Source organism: Anopheles nili, chromosome 2 (genome assembly GCF_943737925.1).
Source record: "Anopheles nili chromosome 2, idAnoNiliSN_F5_01, whole genome shotgun sequence".
NCBI classification, from domain to species: domain Eukaryota; kingdom Metazoa; phylum Arthropoda; class Insecta; order Diptera; family Culicidae; genus Anopheles; species Anopheles nili.
In genome coordinates this window covers 16,588,650-16,604,811 of record NC_071291.1, presented here as the reverse complement: position 1 = coordinate 16,604,811, position 16,162 = coordinate 16,588,650, and the positions used below count along the sequence as shown (strand labels likewise).

Sequence of the window (16,162 nt, the reverse complement as noted above, 5' to 3'; positions counted from 1 at the left end):
CTGCTCAAAAGGGCCATCCGTCTTTTTTTTCGCTTGCTCCACAAAGTCACGTTTATTCCATCCAAACCACTCACCCACCCACCCTTTCATTGCGCATCACCCGTCGTCTGTGGTGGAGTATTGTTTGCTGAGCTTTTTTAAAAGGTTCGTCGCTTGTGGCCGTCTCAAGTCTTTCGTGTACTCTAGTACGAAGAAGATGGTGAGGGTCATCGTGCAGCGTCTAGCTACAGTCAAGCTTCATGTTTTGATTTCTAGACATGTTAGTTTTGTTTGGCAGACAAAAACAATATCAAACTCCAGCAATGCTTTGTTTTATATTTAATTTGTTCAAATTAAATTTTAAATGTTACTCGAATGTGATGGCTTAGAGATTGAACCAGCATCACGTTTGTTTACAATAAATTCATTTGATCGTGTACCGGACGAAGAAAGCATCCGATGGAATGGCAATGAAAACGTCCATAAGTAAGAGACAGCGAGGGTTTTTTGTCTACAAGTGTTGTAGCAACATTGAGGCAGAATGATCATCGTCCGCGCTGTTGTGGTGTCTCTATGTCTAGTTTCGATAGCATGCGCTCGACCTGCTTCTATTTTCAAAACTTTTGGTAGGCGCCGGGGGTCTTTCCGGTCCAGTCCGTCTAAAATGAAAAGACAAACAGACGAGTTGCGACGACAAATCGTAGAAATTGATCATCCTTATTACGGGTATGTATTAACTGTGCAGTCTGCGACTAAACCTATTATGCTATAACCGTTTGTGTTATGCTGTAGTGAATATTTTTCTTCAGAGCAACACGACGAAGAACCATTACACTCAATTAGAGGAAAAGCTTCAGTGGCAGAACTTTTCCGTCACAGGCTGATGGCCTGCGGGTTAATAACGACTAAATCTCCCGATATGTGGAAGAATCGTTTGATTGCCGAATTGGAGGAAATAATTGCGGAATTGGAGCGAAGATGTGAACTGTGTAAACCGCTCTATGATGAACCATGTCGATATGAGATACTTCGAAGACTTATGGATCCCTGTCCTCCTTGTTGTCGGAAAGATACAAAAAAACGGCTTCTAATGACGCTTCAGAAACTCGTCGAAAGATCGTTGGATAGTGGAAATATGTCAGAGAATGAACAAAGTAATGCAGGATTTGAAGACGAATATTACAAAGATAATCTAAATATCTTGCCCTACACCGACACACCTATGGCAAGAAAAACTACTAGTGTAACCGAAATACCCATGCATTTAACGACACCAATGATCACTATTGTAACGCAGAAGAACAAATTCAATAATTCCTGGTGGCCGTTGCCTCGTAGGCCTAACTCCCAATTTTTGAAAACCCAATTATATGATACCAGTTTTATCAACACAACACATGATAATGATCACGGGGGCTCGTTAGTGCATGCCGTCAATGAAGAGAAGGTTGAAAATGTTTACGATTTTTTGCAACATTACATAAATGCAGTATACAAGGGACAACCAGGTGATGAGCAAAGGAAGCAGTTTTTTCTTGACCAATTATGCCAAAATGCAACCAATGGAAGAATCGTGCTCCAGTGCGCCGACAGTACCGGAGCAAGAAACACGCGAGCAACGGAAATTGATGCGACGGAAAAACTTTCAGCTAGGCATGCTAGTGAAAGTTCCAACTCCTCAAGTGACATTCAAATCCCGCTACTTTTTGCTACCCCAACTATAAATTGTAAGTAGGGACCATGTAATTAACATTGGTTTTTCATGTCAGGTTTTTATTTATTTTTAGCGCAAAGGCCACACGTTCTCGATGGGTATTTGGGTTATTCTAGAAGTAGAAATGGTCGGCTGTGAATAAATGATTTGAACGTATATAAGCATCGTAAATATACATAATGTATGAATAAAAAATAGTTCGAAATATACGTATTAAAACCTTTTTTCATTATGCACGCATGCAAGCTACATCCATAAGATAACGATTTCTTAGCAACATAATTTCAATTGTGCAACCATAACTCTATACACCTCGGTAACCGTTACATATTCGTGATTTGAAATGAAATTCAAAAAATTGTGAACATTTTTTTGATATTTAGGTACTATGAAATAAATTCAAATGTGGAACAGCTGTTAACATAATTGATGAAATAATAAGTTTTATAATAAAATTTTCGTTTGCATTTTTGAAAAATTTGTCCGTGTAGCAGCTGCTGCATAGCTGTCAAAAACGCTTCAGCGCGGGACAACTGCATGCCATACCGGTATGTATGAAGAAAAAGAAGAAACGCAGGACAAGGACGAGAAAACAACAGTTGAACAAAAGTTGTGATAGTTTTTGGCATAAATTTATTGTTTTTCTGGTCAAATCATTAAACCATTCGCTTGTGGGAGGAATAACTATGTTGTCCGATATTAGCCCAACATTTGTCAATGTTCTGCAATACACGCGAGAGCATGGGAATGCCGAATGTTCTGATGCCAAAGGTTTGTGCGCCACAAGAAACAAATTGAAGCGCAAACATTGGTGTAATATTTTTATCAACCATTCTTGCTGGTGGGTACATCTTGCAGATAAAAGAGGTATACTAGAACGAAATGGACTTGCGTGGTATGCTCGAGGTTCCGTACTGGAAGTGTTCAACATCAATTCCAGCTTTAAGGTTATTTCACACAATTTCAATGCTTCTACAAGGTGAGAAACATTTTTACCTACCCTCCATGTTTACACTAATAAATGGTTCCTTTTTTACCACAGCAAATTGAAATATTGTACAATCGAATGTGTCGAGGAAGTGCAGGCACTAGAATGCGCTATACTGGCCGTGGCACTGCGGGTGGGACCCGAACAGTCTCAGATAGTTTTTCTATCCTTGCGCGGCTGCTGCGAACTGGGACGCATTGATATGCAACAAAATATCAACATTCTGCGATTTGTTGACCCCAGCTCATGTTCGATAGGGCTGCTAAGTAAATATCAGGGCTGTTTGGCTTGCGGAACGATAGATGGAACCGTTATACTAATAGATTTGTGTGTTAAGCTATCAAATAATGGTATGTATCGCTCAGAACAGTATTTTATTGATTGTACAAATTTGTTTAACATAATATATTTCGTTATAGGATTTAAAATGGAAATTTGTATGAATGGCAATGGAAAAAAGCAGTGCCACGTAGAGTTTTCGAGAGGAAATTTGAAGCAACTGGAAAAACACCATGAAACGATCAAAGATCGTGGTATATACTTTGGATTGCAGCTCAGTCATGACGAGCAGGCCTCAGTTGAGTGTATTCTGGATATAGTACAGTTGAAGGTTATCTGCATTGGATTCGCGGACGGTACCATTCTGTTATGGGATTTAGTCCATCATTCCATTATGCATCGAATTGCTGCTCCCACGGAGAACTGCGCCGCAGTGGCTCTTAACTATGTCGAACCGAGCGATGATCCCAAGGCTTGCTTGTACCTTTGGACATTTTATGCACATCCGGAGGGTGCTTTCGCTTTTCTGCATATGGTAATGTGTGAGGAAAAATATCTCCAACAAGGTACGTTTGTGTACGATCAGTTTTTGTCTTGCTCATCGCGGCTCTGTCTGACCAGCTACGACCCAGGAAGCATTCCTCTGAATGTGCAAGCAGTAACGAAAAAAGTGTCCCAGGAAGACGAGCCGATTACGTTGAGTGTGTTGAGTTGGTTGGGATCCAACGACACTACGACGGTGCTTGTATTCGACTTGAATCAGTGGTACAAGGCAGAGATGCCGTTTGATTGTGATTGGCAACAGGAACTCACTCATATGGTAGCATTCCAACTGAATGAAGAGAGTTTTCATGCTAGAATCAACGAACAATCGCTGGTGCTCTTTCGTTCAATACAACGCCCAGAGGAACATTTCTACCCGAGCTCTCTGGCTTTCGGTAAGTGTTCTGTTAACTGGCATCATGGCGAATTGGCAGTTAATTTTTGTTATCTTTCTCTTTCAGATATCTTGAATTTTAAAGGCTTCAATCGATCGATGCACCGATGGAGTGGATTGCAAAATAAGCTGCTAGAGTATCTCGAGATGGACGGTTCCAATAGCGTCATCGAACCAGCCGGACTGTACGAGATGCTTTGCCGAGCGGCATTGTTTCCCCAGTTTCATGAACCGATCTCCCCGTCCGACGGTGTTGCGAAAGAGCAACGTGAATTTATTCTTTCCTTAGGTCTCGAATATAACTGCCAAATGTTTCTGCAAAGTTGTGTTCAACAGTGGGCCGATGGTAGTCATTTGGGAGCGGATCCCGAGCAGGGCGTATCACTTTCGACTCTGACAGACTGGATTTGGAACCGATCGAAAACATTGAAAACGGTTTGCAACCGTATGCTAGCATCGGTTTTGACGGATGTAGCGGGTCGTCAGGTTGACACCCGAACACAGGATGCTCTTTCGCATTGCACGCGTCAGATGAAACAGTTGTCCGAATTATATCAGACAATTTTAAACGACTGTCAGGAATATATTCCACCGAATGGTAATGTTGAAACAGCAGTGATGATTTGGTCTAGGTTTAATGAATCGATTTCCATTTATACCATTTCAGTTCAGGAACGACTCTCAAAAGAATCAGATTCGATTTCGGCAGCTGCGGAATACCAAACTGTTCTCCAGTGGATGCTACACATCGGTATTCTCCCGGAAGGAAACGAGAGTGGGAATGAAAATGAATGTGATTCTCCTTTGCTTGTTCCGTTCGCATACTCTCGGTTGTCAGAATTTTATTGCGCAAGGCGACGCATGTTGCAAGATGATGCAAGAGAAACTTTGTCCGATGTCCCAATTATGGATAGGCTGCTTTTCGTAGACAATCTTGTTGAACGTGACTTCGATGCAGAAACTCTCCGAAAGGCTTGGCACGAAGATAGCACCCTTCCTAGCCACCCGCTATATCCACCGCAATCGCTGCAAAAAGCGTTGCGTATTTTGCTCATTCCAAACACCTCTCTCGAACGCAAGCAGATGATCCTTATGTATCTCCTTATGGATGTCGTTTCCGCGATGGAGGAAGAAAGGTAAAACCAAATTTCCACATTCTTATCGACATCATGGTAACAGCCAGAATATAATCGATCTGCTTTTTCCAACAAGGTATCAACATATTGTGTGTAAAGTTGAGAATTTCTCTCGTGTATTTAATTTAAAAATTGGTATGATACGACGTGTGCAAGCTTTTTGGCATCTGGATCATGGAAATTTGGCGGTAGGTGAAGTGTAACCAATGCTCCGTATATCGGAATAAATTGAAGTTCTGTCTCTTCCGTTTCAGGATACGGTTGAATGTTTCCTTTCACCGCTGTCCAGCGCTATGGAATACCCGCAATGGCACCGAGAGCTCATGGTGTCGGTTCTTTTGCGTTTGGATTCCCCTCATCTCGCTCTGAAAATTGTACAAGCTCCAGGTAGTCCAGTTACGCCGCAACTCGAATTGGAAACTCTCATACGCAACAATCTTATTTCGGAGGCATTCAGTCTACAGCGGCGCACTCCACAACCGGATGGTTGCCAACTGGTCTGGTTCGTCAAAGCCATCATTAGGGCGGGAAAACCAAACACTTTGCTGGAGTTTGCACTCACCGAAGAAGAGAAGCATGTGCTGCACCGTCATTTGCAAGACAGTCAATTGGAGCTGAGTGACAGTTTAATGTTGGGCCATCTGTTGCAGAACTTTCAGTTTGTTCAAGCCGTTCAGCTGGTAGATAGGTTAGGCAGGAGACGGAATGTTGAGGTGCACAAAGAAATTCTCGGATTGTACCACAGTGCACTTGACTCCACCAGCCAACAGTTGGCCTACCTAACGTACCACAACCAGGGTGAACTGAGTCCTAAGGGCAGGTGTAACTCTGAGGAGCACAGCCCGACCTCGGTTTCTCCCTTGGAACCACTCAGCGCGAGTTTAATACGCAATAGAGCTGATTTTCGAGTGCGTATATTGCACCGTTCGATCGCAGCTATCAAGGAGGCCGCCGTGAAAACGGGCTTACTGCATGATCAACCCTTTCTGGAGAAACCTAGTCTCGGAGTGTTTAAGTGTCGGCCAACTGTGCGTAGCCTGAACGTATGCTACCCGGTGCGGTTAGATCCGTCGATGAATAAACGGCGACAGCGCGAGTGCGACGCATCATTTGACGACCTCACGGCAGACCATAAAGCTCCTTCACCGATGCTGAACGAGGAGGACGTGTATGGTAATCCGCGCAAAAGACGCTGCATAGAAACGGAATGCAGCAATGTAGAGCGAAATTACGCCGTAAGAAATTTCGCCCGATTCGACGTTCCTACCCCCGTGATACCGGAGTTTCGACCGATGAAACCAAAGTTCAACTTTACATCGGCTAGTGCGGATACGGCGACGACAAATTTGGCCGAGGCTTCTCATTCAAATAAATCTACTATTCATTCACCCAGCATTTTCCTGACCACGCCACCATTTACAAAGAAGTTGCAACACCAGCAGAACCTGAATTGCTCGGATGCCGTCGCATCCGAATCGCACGATGACTCGTACACGCCTCCGGGTATTCTAAAGTCGACCCAATCAGGACTTAACGTATCTCCAGCACTACACGATCGCTTAGCCACAGAAGGCGAAGAAAAAGTACTGCGGTTTGAGTTACCACCTGATGCAACGCTTGAGGACACGTGCGTGATGGACGACGAGGCGCAGGAGCAAATTTCTGAAGTCACGACACCGACAGCAGAAACAGATTTTGCATCCACCCCGGTGATACGCCGTGATCTCGATTTATCCGGTATGTCCACTGATGACTTTTACTCCCCGGAGGTTACAATGGAACCCACATGCTTGGAGCAGGTGCTGGCGTCAGGAGGACCAGCTGGACGTCGCCCGATACATCGATCTCGTTCGGGAACACCCGTATCTCAAACGTCAAAGCACAGTGGGAACAATATAGCAATCATCATTGAAGATCATATTGTCGAAGATGATTTTAGCAGGTCAGATAGACATTCGGCGCAACAGCCGGCTGTGGAGGAACAGGAACAGGATATAGAAATGCAAGTAGACGACGATGAAGAACTGCCATCGAAGGCAAATGTGTTCGTTGTGGAAGACAGCGATGTGGAACTGGCGGCATCCAGTGATGAACAACACGATCACGATGATGAGATAGTATTCCTCGATGAGGAATTGCCGAACCAATTACTAAATGCTACCGAGTAAGTATAGTTAAAGAACGATGTGGTGTGAGGACATTTGGCAGAGTTATTTTGGCAAGAAAAATAAAAATATCTTTTTTTTCTCTAGACAAAAGCATACGGAAAACATGACTGTCGGAACTTATGAACCTTTCCTGTCAGACCCGCAACCCTGTGATGAGGTTTCCGACAGATGTGATGGTGTAGTGTTGCAAGCAATTGTTGAGCCAAACTTAGGTTCTGCTGAAGAGCAAGAGGATGGGATAAAAGATCATTCTGATGCGATTGCTGATAATGAAGAACAAGGTGAAGATGATTACGAACATGACGATGAAGAAGGTACCACATACGACGACGACGATGATGCTAATGATTACGATGACGATGATGATGATGATGATGATGAAGACGATGATCAAGATGACGATAGCGTGCTAGAAGTGATCGATCTTAGTGACGATGAGGAACAAGACGATCGGGATAAATCAGAACATCTAGATCCGCCTGCAGATTCCCATGAATCTTCCTCCACATCGTCTTCCGAAAGCGACAGTGACAAACAAGATGGAATGATCCAGTTCTCCGAACCGGTTTCGATCCATCTAGATGGGGAGCTAGATGATAACCAGGATGCATACAACGTGGATGATAGTCCTCTAGGATGGCAATATGAAGAGTTCAATTGTGAATCTATACCGGAAAATTTGTTAAATGACGATGGAGAAGCTGAGCAAGAGGTTGCAGAGCAGGAGGTTCAACAGAGTGTAGCGAATCCTGATCATGTCCTGGACTATATACAGGTGCCTACAACATCATCATCTACGCATCGCATGGAAGGAGAAGGTTCGGCAGCTCCCACCATTGATGAAGAAGCGGAATCGTCGGAAGTGGAGGATTTATCCGTCCCACAACAGGACGGCACTGAGACAGCCGATGGTGTAGCCGCAAGAGATCTGTCGGTTGCAGGTGGCGATCAGTGGCCGGACAGTGTCGCAAGTTCCAGTTTGAGCTTATCAGCTCCTACATCGAACGCATCTGCGGGAGCAGTGGCAACTACGTCGACGACGACGACGTCACCGACGACAGGGTCAACTACTGCAACGTTGCCACGCGAAACGCAAGCACAAACGCCGACACAAGATAAGGTGTTCGGTCAACCGAAGAATGCCCATGAACTGGAGGTACCGGCGATGAATCTTTCAGTCAAGCCGGACGAGGCACATGGTTCTAGCCGCAAAAACAGCAAGGGAGAAGAGAACGGGCTCACAGAAGATGCGCGGGCGCTAAATCTATCAGCCGGGCAGCAAGAAATGGCTGTCGATAACGTAGACTCTAACACAGAGCAACAAATGGATCGGAGCGAAGATAATGTCAGCATCGATGAGAGTGAAGCAGAAGCTCTTGCGCATAGCCCTGCCGCACAAGAAGCGCAACCATCGGACACACCAAGGGCGGAGGAAATAGAAGGTGAAGAGATGCAAATTGACTTGCGCGTATCTGATGATGAAGGTGGGCTGCTAGAAAACGATGGTTCTTCCGATACAACCTCATCGAAGTTAGAGCAACAAACTGTCGACGAGAATGAATCCAATGAATCCGTACCTTCTGCTGTCCCTGCTCCAGCAGAAGATGGTCCATCGGTAGAACAGATAAATAGTGTGGATGAAAGGCAAGAGTCCACGGTGAATGCAGGATCCTCCTCTTCGCAGCAAGTGTCCAAGGATATTACAAACGAAGAGCAACACGTTGAGGAGGAATCCCTACACACATTACGGACTAATGTTAAGACTCGCCTGATGGCAGCAATGGAGAAATCGGGCGCAACCCCCGAGCTACCTCGCACGCCATCGCGAAGGCGTTCCGTACGAGCCACATCCGTGGCTCTAGAGGAGACCAACACTCCCATCTCACCATCGCTTTCACGTAGTCGACGCTATACGTCCATGGATAATTTAACGGGGACACCCGATGCAATGCTACCCCTCACTCCGCGACGTTCAACGCGTGCTAGTTCGTTGGCGAAGGAATTGTTTGCAACCAGCACGCCTCCGAAACGTTTGCGCAGAGCTTCGCAAGCATCAAACGATACCGAGCATCCTGATTCTCTCGCAAACAGCCCAACGGATCCAGTAATGGAACCGCCGGAACCATCGGAGAGATCGTTCGCCAGCTCTACGGCAAGCAGCACTCGACGCAGTATGCGTTTAAAGAAGACAAAAACTGTGCCTCCGCCAGAGTCAGGTGAACTTGTGCAATCGCGAGTGGGCACTGGTGTAACGACCGAATCTGGTACTTCATTATTGTCGGACTACTCCTCGAACCGACGGCTCACTCGACACCAGCTGGCAGTGATGGAGAAATCACTGGAACCGACAGCCTCCACCAGCGGATCTAGGTTGTCGGTTGATCGTATCAGTAGAGCAGGTTCGAAGGACACGATTACACGCGACCCGACCGAAGCCGGCGAAAGTGACTCAGAATCGGTTGTATCGAATATGAGCAATCAGTCTTCTATTCGGTCGACTCGGTCCCGTTCCAACAGGTCGACTACGGCTCGCTCGAACCTGGGCAGCTCGAATCGAACCGTTAGTCAGCAAAAACCAACCGACCCGGTTGAGTCTGATTCTGATCAGTCGTTAGTATATGCCAGTAGCCAACGATCCACCATGGGGTTGGAACCGATTGCTGAAGAAGGTATAAGAGACGATAGGACTACTGTCGGTTACGAGTTATTAATAAATCCAATTATTTGAATTTTAGGTGAATCTAACCCTGCAAGCACTCGCAAGCGGCGCGGAAGACCACTCACCAAGAGTAAGAAATAAGTGGGATGTACGCGGGCGTAGCATGAACGCAATAATATCGCCCCTAAGACAGGATTCTTGTACCACGTGGACCATGCAGTTGGGTTGTTTCCACATAAAGTGTATTTGTGCCCCAGTATCATGTAGCATATGTATTTTTTTATCTTTTTGTTTGTTGGAAATAGAATAAAGTTTTTTTTGTCACAAATGTTGTTCTTATGTATGTTTTTATTCCATCCAAAAGCTCCGATGTGTATACTCATTTTGTTGACTTCTTCATCAGGAGGCAGCATCATTTCAAACGATGATCGGATATTTAGATTCCACACACGGTAGCTGTTCTGTTGTATCCATATAACCAGGAAAACAGGATCATAGAAGGAAAGAGAGAGGGAGACCAGGAGTTAGAGCAAGAGGATCGAGAGAAAGGAAAAAGAACATAGTTGGATACACTTTATTGCGTTTCTATATATGTAAACGTACATTTTGTTGGTGTTTATAAGGTAGTTAAAAAATAAACCACAGTAGAGCAATACATAGTTTAATAAATTACCAATTATATACGTGCCAATGCAGCGTCGCCGTGTATTAGTCCAGCTTGGTAGCAAGCGTAGGTTTGGCGGGATGTTAGGGTGGATGTTACCGCGTGTTCTTTCAACAACACGGGACAAGAATAATTAGTAGAACGGTAGTGGTCCTCCGTTATCTTACTGAATCCGATGCGGTTGAGAGATGATTTGTGGCTTTTTGATAAATTTGAGCTATAATTTTATTGAATCCATTTTTTTCTTATCGAAGCAGTACTCTATGTAGACGTACGGTTGCGTTTTGGTAAGATTGATTGCTAGCTATTGCGCCGGACTAAGTGAATTTCTATTGCTGCTGTCGTATGACGATTGCGCCTTCAAGGGCATAATTGCTGCTACTGCAGCAGTCTGACGATTTAGGTGAGAGAAAATGGATGGGGAGTTTGCAATTTTGTGAGCCTTTAGAATGTATATAAGAGTAAAGCACGATCAACGCGTTCGATCCTCTCGTTGAACGCATTCGATTTCACGAGGTTAGAAGGAGAAATGGGGCGTCGTGTGGAGGTGGGCGAGAAGCTAGATGAGAAGGTAAACAGTGGGATAACGGGAAGGAATGACCGGTCGCTATCACGGCACTTCACTTGCCCGTCCCAGTGGTGTTGATTCGGGCCTCCTTGGCAATGTTTTTCTTCAGGTGTTCCTTATAGTCGAGAATGTTGCCGTTCCACTTGGTAACGGTGCCCTTCTCGCACACCCAGATCTCCTCCGCCACCTGGTTGATCAGTCGGAAGTCGTGACTAACGAGCACCAGGCCACCCTCGAAATCGTTAATGGCTTCCGCTAAGGCATCGATCGTTTCCATGTCCAGATGATTGGTAGGTTCGTCCAGCAGCAGCAGGTGCGGTTTTTTCCACGCCAGATACGCAAACACAACTCTGCACCGCTGTCCGTCGGACAGCTGCCGGATGGGGCATACCTGTTGGCGCCCCGTCAGACCGTACCGGCCAATGATTTTTCGCATTTCCTCTCGTTCGACCACCTCCGGGAAGCTCTTAAGCATGTAATCGAGTGGGCTAACGTCCATATCGAGCAGCTCGTGCAGATGCTGATGATACCGGGCGATGCGCAAGTGGGAATTCTTGCGGATCATGCCAGACGTCGGCACCAGGTCGCCGTACAGCAGCTTAAGCAGCGTACTCTTGCCAGCACCGTTCGGGCCGACCAGGGCAAGCCGCGTGTCAAGGTCGATACCAAACTCGAGATTTTTGTAGATGTACGGCGTCTCATCGTTGTACCGGAAGCTGACGTTCTGCACCATGATCACCGGCGGAGGAATGGTGCCACACGAGGGGAAGCAGAAGTTTAACTGCTTCTCGTCCACCGCCTTTTCCGTCAGACCCTGTGCCACCATCTTAGCGAGCGTTTTTTCCTTCGATTGCGCCTGTCGGGCTAGCTTGGCCGAACCGTGACCAAATCGGGCAATGTAGTTCTTCATGTGAGCGATCTGGTCCTGTTCCCAGTTATACTGCTTCATCTGGTTCTCCAGCAACTCGAGGCGGGTCTTGACAAATTGTTCGTAGTTACCGGTGTAGTACTTCAGGTGTTTCTGCGTCATATGGATGATGTTGGTGCACACGCCGTTCAAAAAGTCCTGTGAGTGCGAGATGATCACCAGGATACGTTTGTACGTCTTGAGCTCCTCCTCCAACCACACGCACGCATCCAGATCTAGATGGTTCGTCGGTTCATCGAGCAGCAGTAAGTGCGGTTTCACATACAGCGCCCTGGCCAACGCAATACGCATCCGCCAGCCTCCGGAGAAGTCCTTCGCCGCCTTCTGCTGCATCGGCTTCGAGAAGCCCAGACCATGCAGAATACGCGATGCTTTGGCTTCTGCCTGATCGGCCGACATTTCGTCCAACCGGTCATAGATGTCCATCAGCTGCTCCTGCGCCTCGTCATCCTCCTGATCGACCAGGGCGTCGGCCATCTTTTCCAGCTTGATGCGCTCCTCGTCCACCTCCATAACGCACTGCAGGGCGCTCTTGGAGCTGGCAGGGATTTCACGCGTCAGGTGAAATATGTCGATGTGATCCGGGATCGCAACTTCACGGTTACCGAGGACGGACAAAAGCGACGACTTCCCGCACCCGTTGGCACCGAGCAAACCATACCGGCGACCACAGTTCAGCTCGAGCATAGTGTCCTGCATTAACTCACAGCCAAAGAAGGTGATGGAAAAATTGGAAAATTTAATATCACGCGATCGCGGATGCACGGCAAGCGAACCGGTGCACGCACGAGCTTCCGAGTTGATTCGTGCCTCCTCGTCAAGCTTCGCACACAGTGCCTCTAAAAATGGGGTCGAAGAATTACGATCAGTCCAACGGGTGCAATAAAGGGTGCACCTCTTCCGGGAGGACCACTTACCTTCTTCGGTCATATCGGCGGAAGCCGCGTCACCGTTGGTGCCGCCGTTCGCAATCTTCTTGTCATCCTTCTTGGTATTTTGCACCGGGATGCTTTTCTTGTTGCGGCCTTTTTGCTTCTTGTCCGGTGCCATTGTGTCGAACGAGTGGAGATGGTCTACAACTGGTCCCGTTCGGGTTGGGTGATATGGAAGAGAGCATGCAAAAAAGTGCAACTGTTAGGTAAGATTGCAGTCACTCAAACGGTGCGCTAGATAATTTTTGCCAACGAAGCGAAACCGGGAAAGCGAATTTTAGCCGTACGCGGAGAATTTCGTTCGAACGGAGGTGGAACGTCAAATTTTTTCCACGGTCTCCGTCACAACCGACCAATTCGTACGTTGCACAATAAACCATTCGATACGCGGTGGAAATGTGAACTCTGTAAGCACACGACGGAAACGGTCGGTAACGCGGGTTTTAAAGAAGGATTGCAGTAATACGATAAAATTTACCAGAAGAAAATCAGTGGACAATTTCACTCGTCTTATTATACCTAAATCGGCCGCACGATTGCAAAAGAAGAAGAAATTGTGCAGCGCGCGGAGGCATCAAAAAAACACATGTTTTCTGACAGATGTCAAAATCGTTCGGCACCTCGTACACGACGACAACACTACGAGCGCGATATAGATTCAAATTTCCAGGCAAAACTTGCATGGTTCGTCAATGCATAATTAGTAGAACTTTTGTTTGGATAAAATTTACTAAAGTTGACCTTTTACTTCGCATGCAAAGACTTCTTTAACTTAACGCCAAAGACTTTATCTTAACGCCAATTTATTAACAAGACGCGAACCGAAACGCTCATGATCGTGACACACGTGCTTTCTCCACGTGGGAAAATTGGTAAAAGAACAGAAATTATACTATTTATTTACACAATGTAATGTTTTCCCAGATATTATAATCATTTGCTACTGTAGGACATATGGCCTATAGCTGCCGGTCCATAGTATAACTAGGATGGAGGATTAGTCCTCTTATACAATACGGACAAGGACTTTTAATGTGATATTTCTATGCATTATGACGGGATATTCGTATCTGATAAACCAAAGAGTCTATCTACTTAAAGTTTTCGTTATAAACATATAACTCTGTTTACTTTGCGTCATGTCTGTTATGCGTTATCTTGTTAAGTCTTGCTTGATTGTTCTGTCTTGTAGGCCACTCGAGCCAGAAGATTTAATAAATAAATAAATAAATAAATAAATAAATAAACTAAAACTTCTTTAGATTCCAATAAATAGAAATTTACTCCTCTAACTCAAATTTGAACGAAAAGATTTTTGTGCTGTATTGCAGGTATTTATCTCACATGATAATTTAGAGCGAGATTGCTCCCATTTGTTCGTTGGGTACTTTTTAGACCAATAAAGAGAAGCAAAACCAGGAGAATTCCCGCCGTTTCTCAGAGAAGATGATGAGAGAGAAATATCGAACCACGCTCTAATTCGAAACGTGGGTCGTTTAAAAATGCAATTTTTTCGGACGTTAGAAGTAACACTCGTTACAGCATGCATAATTTATGTTATCTTAAATGCCACTAGATAGTTTCGTTGCATTTATCAAGTACGTCTTTACATGAAATTGCACATTATTGCAGCCAATTTGAGTCTAACTGTTCTGCTTTCCGGTGCTTTCCATAATGGCGTATGTACTGCGGCCGTGTAGATGCCATCTTATCTATTACCGGGACAAAATTTACGATAAAAAGAAACTCGAAGAAAAATATTATCATCTGGATCGGACATAGCACGGCAATGATAACAAAAGAAGACACCCAAATTCACACAAAGTTATTATTACACGCAATTCCCGAGCTCAGCCAGCGGACGGTTTCTCTCCGAGAGGGAGAACTTTCTCTCTCTCTCTTTTTTCGGTTTTCTCAGTGCGAGCGTTAGAGAGCGCGAGAGAATCGTCGCGCACGCGGAATCTGCTGAGAAAACCCCGTGGTGGGGTTGCACAAAAAAGCTCCACGCCGCCAAGGGCCCATTCCGACGTGGTCCCGTGCGTTAGTGTTCAGTTTTGTTTCAGCAACAAAACACCCCAGTTAGCATAAGTTCGTAGCGTAAGTTGTTGATCCTTCGCATCCTGGAAACCGGTGTGGGCCTGGGCTGCGTCCAGTCGGAAACCAATCTAAAAAGGGATGCCATTGTATCGGACTTCCGGACGGTGCCAAGCGAGCGGAAGTATCGAGTGTATGTGCGCGATTGTGACGTGGGGAAGACGCCTTTTTTGCGGTGTGCCATTGCTATGGGGGAGGTGCGTTCTCGATGGGCTGCTGCAAAGCTCATAGCTCGGTTTGACTAGAAGAAAATGCCTGCGGATTGTTGCGACCGCAAATAGTGAGACAGCAAATAGCAAACAAAAAAAAATACACCCGCAATCCACAGGGTGGTGGCAACCTGAACAAGCAACCGCGAGTGTACAAACGGGTGTTTCTTATTGCAGTTTTCTCCATTCTGGCAAACGGAAGTGTCCGAGGGTGGAACACCACCCACTCGGCCATTGTTTTCGCGAGTGCAGAATTTACGTGAGGGGGCTTCTTTTTTTTCTCTCGAGAACGCTGACCCCACACCCGATGCAGTGTAGCTTCCGGCCGGAAGGAACTCCAAAAAAAAAAGACCCTTCACGTGACATCACCCACAGTACCAGCTGCTAGCGACACCTTTGGTGGTGTTCGGTGGGGAAGTATCCGTGTTCACATAAGACACCAGATAACCTGTGCTCCGTGTAGTATCTGCGTGGGGCAAGGCCATTGGCGTGATAACGGAGTGTGCGTTCTTGGGCTGCCTCAACATTTATCAGCTTCTCCCGTGTGTTGACCCGTTTGGCACCTCGATAATCCTGCCCCTCGAAGGACATCTCGACCGTAGCCGGCAAGGATACAATTCGTACCTTTACAGCTTCCCGTTCATTACAGCTCCCCGTTTTTTGGTGTAGTGTGTAGTGAGCGCAGGCCACTAGGGCCTTCTCTAGGATCACCGGATTGCATCGACCGTGTGGTGGCGTGTCACTGTGTGTGAACCAATTCTCGCCCACCGAGCAAAACCAAGGGAAAGTGAACCCCATCCGGCCGGGCTGGTGTCCGGCCTTCGGCAACGGATTCGAGTTCCCGCAGGACCACCGCGTTCGTGTGTGTGTGGGTAAGTGACTCCAGGCGTGTGTTACGAGCTTCCAG

The 16,162-nt window shown here is 46.1% G+C and overlaps 3 protein-coding genes across 3 annotated transcripts; 2 read left to right on the top strand and 1 right to left on the bottom strand.

The window, feature by feature from the left end:
- Nucleotides 1-520: 520 nt before the first annotated feature.
- Nucleotides 521-1,714, top strand: LOC128730705 (uncharacterized). Its single transcript, XM_053823786.1, has 2 exons — nt 521-705; nt 772-1,714. The coding sequence occupies exons 1-2, from the start codon at nt 521-523 to the stop codon at nt 1,712-1,714; spliced, it is 1,128 nt and encodes a 375-aa protein (XP_053679761.1).
- Nucleotides 1,715-2,379: 665 nt separating this feature from the next.
- LOC128731805 (uncharacterized) lies at nt 2,380-10,192 on the top strand. Its single transcript, XM_053824947.1, is given in 11 exon segments — nt 2,380-2,464; nt 2,552-2,672; nt 2,736-3,031; nt 3,101-3,898; nt 3,965-4,495; nt 4,565-5,033; nt 5,110-5,221; nt 5,288-7,201; nt 7,359-8,834; nt 8,928-9,870; nt 9,937-10,192. Coding segments are annotated over 11 exon segments (6,810 nt in total). The 3' UTR covers nt 10,002-10,192.
- Nucleotides 10,193-10,350: 158 nt separating this feature from the next.
- Nucleotides 10,351-13,491, bottom strand: LOC128721502 (ATP-binding cassette sub-family F member 2). The gene is made up of 3 exons (XM_053815258.1): nt 13,431-13,491; nt 12,938-13,099; nt 10,351-12,859 (listed from the first exon to the last, which is right to left on the bottom strand). The coding sequence occupies exons 2-3, from the start codon at nt 13,068-13,070 to the stop codon at nt 11,145-11,147; spliced, it is 1,848 nt and encodes a 615-aa protein (XP_053671233.1). The 5' UTR covers nt 13,071-13,099; nt 13,431-13,491; the 3' UTR covers nt 10,351-11,144.
- Between the last annotated feature and the right edge of the window lie 2,671 nt (nt 13,492-16,162).

Excerpts from the sequence above, each read along its gene's own strand:
- LOC128730705 (XM_053823786.1), top strand. The coding sequence starts at position 521 with ATGATCATCGTCCGCGCTGTTGTGGTGTCTCTATGTCTAGTTTCGATA. Across the intron at positions 706-771 it reads ATTGATCATCCTTATTACGG|TGAATATTTTTCTTCAGAGC; the intron begins GTATGTATTAAC and ends GTTATGCTGTAG.
- LOC128721502 (XM_053815258.1), bottom strand. The coding sequence starts at position 13,070 with ATGGCACCGGACAAGAAGCAAAAAGGCCGCAACAAGAAAAGCATCCCG. Across the intron at positions 12,860-12,937 it reads CGCCGATATGACCGAAGAAG|AGGCACTGTGTGCGAAGCTT; the intron begins GTAAGTGGTCCT and ends CCCCATTTTTAG.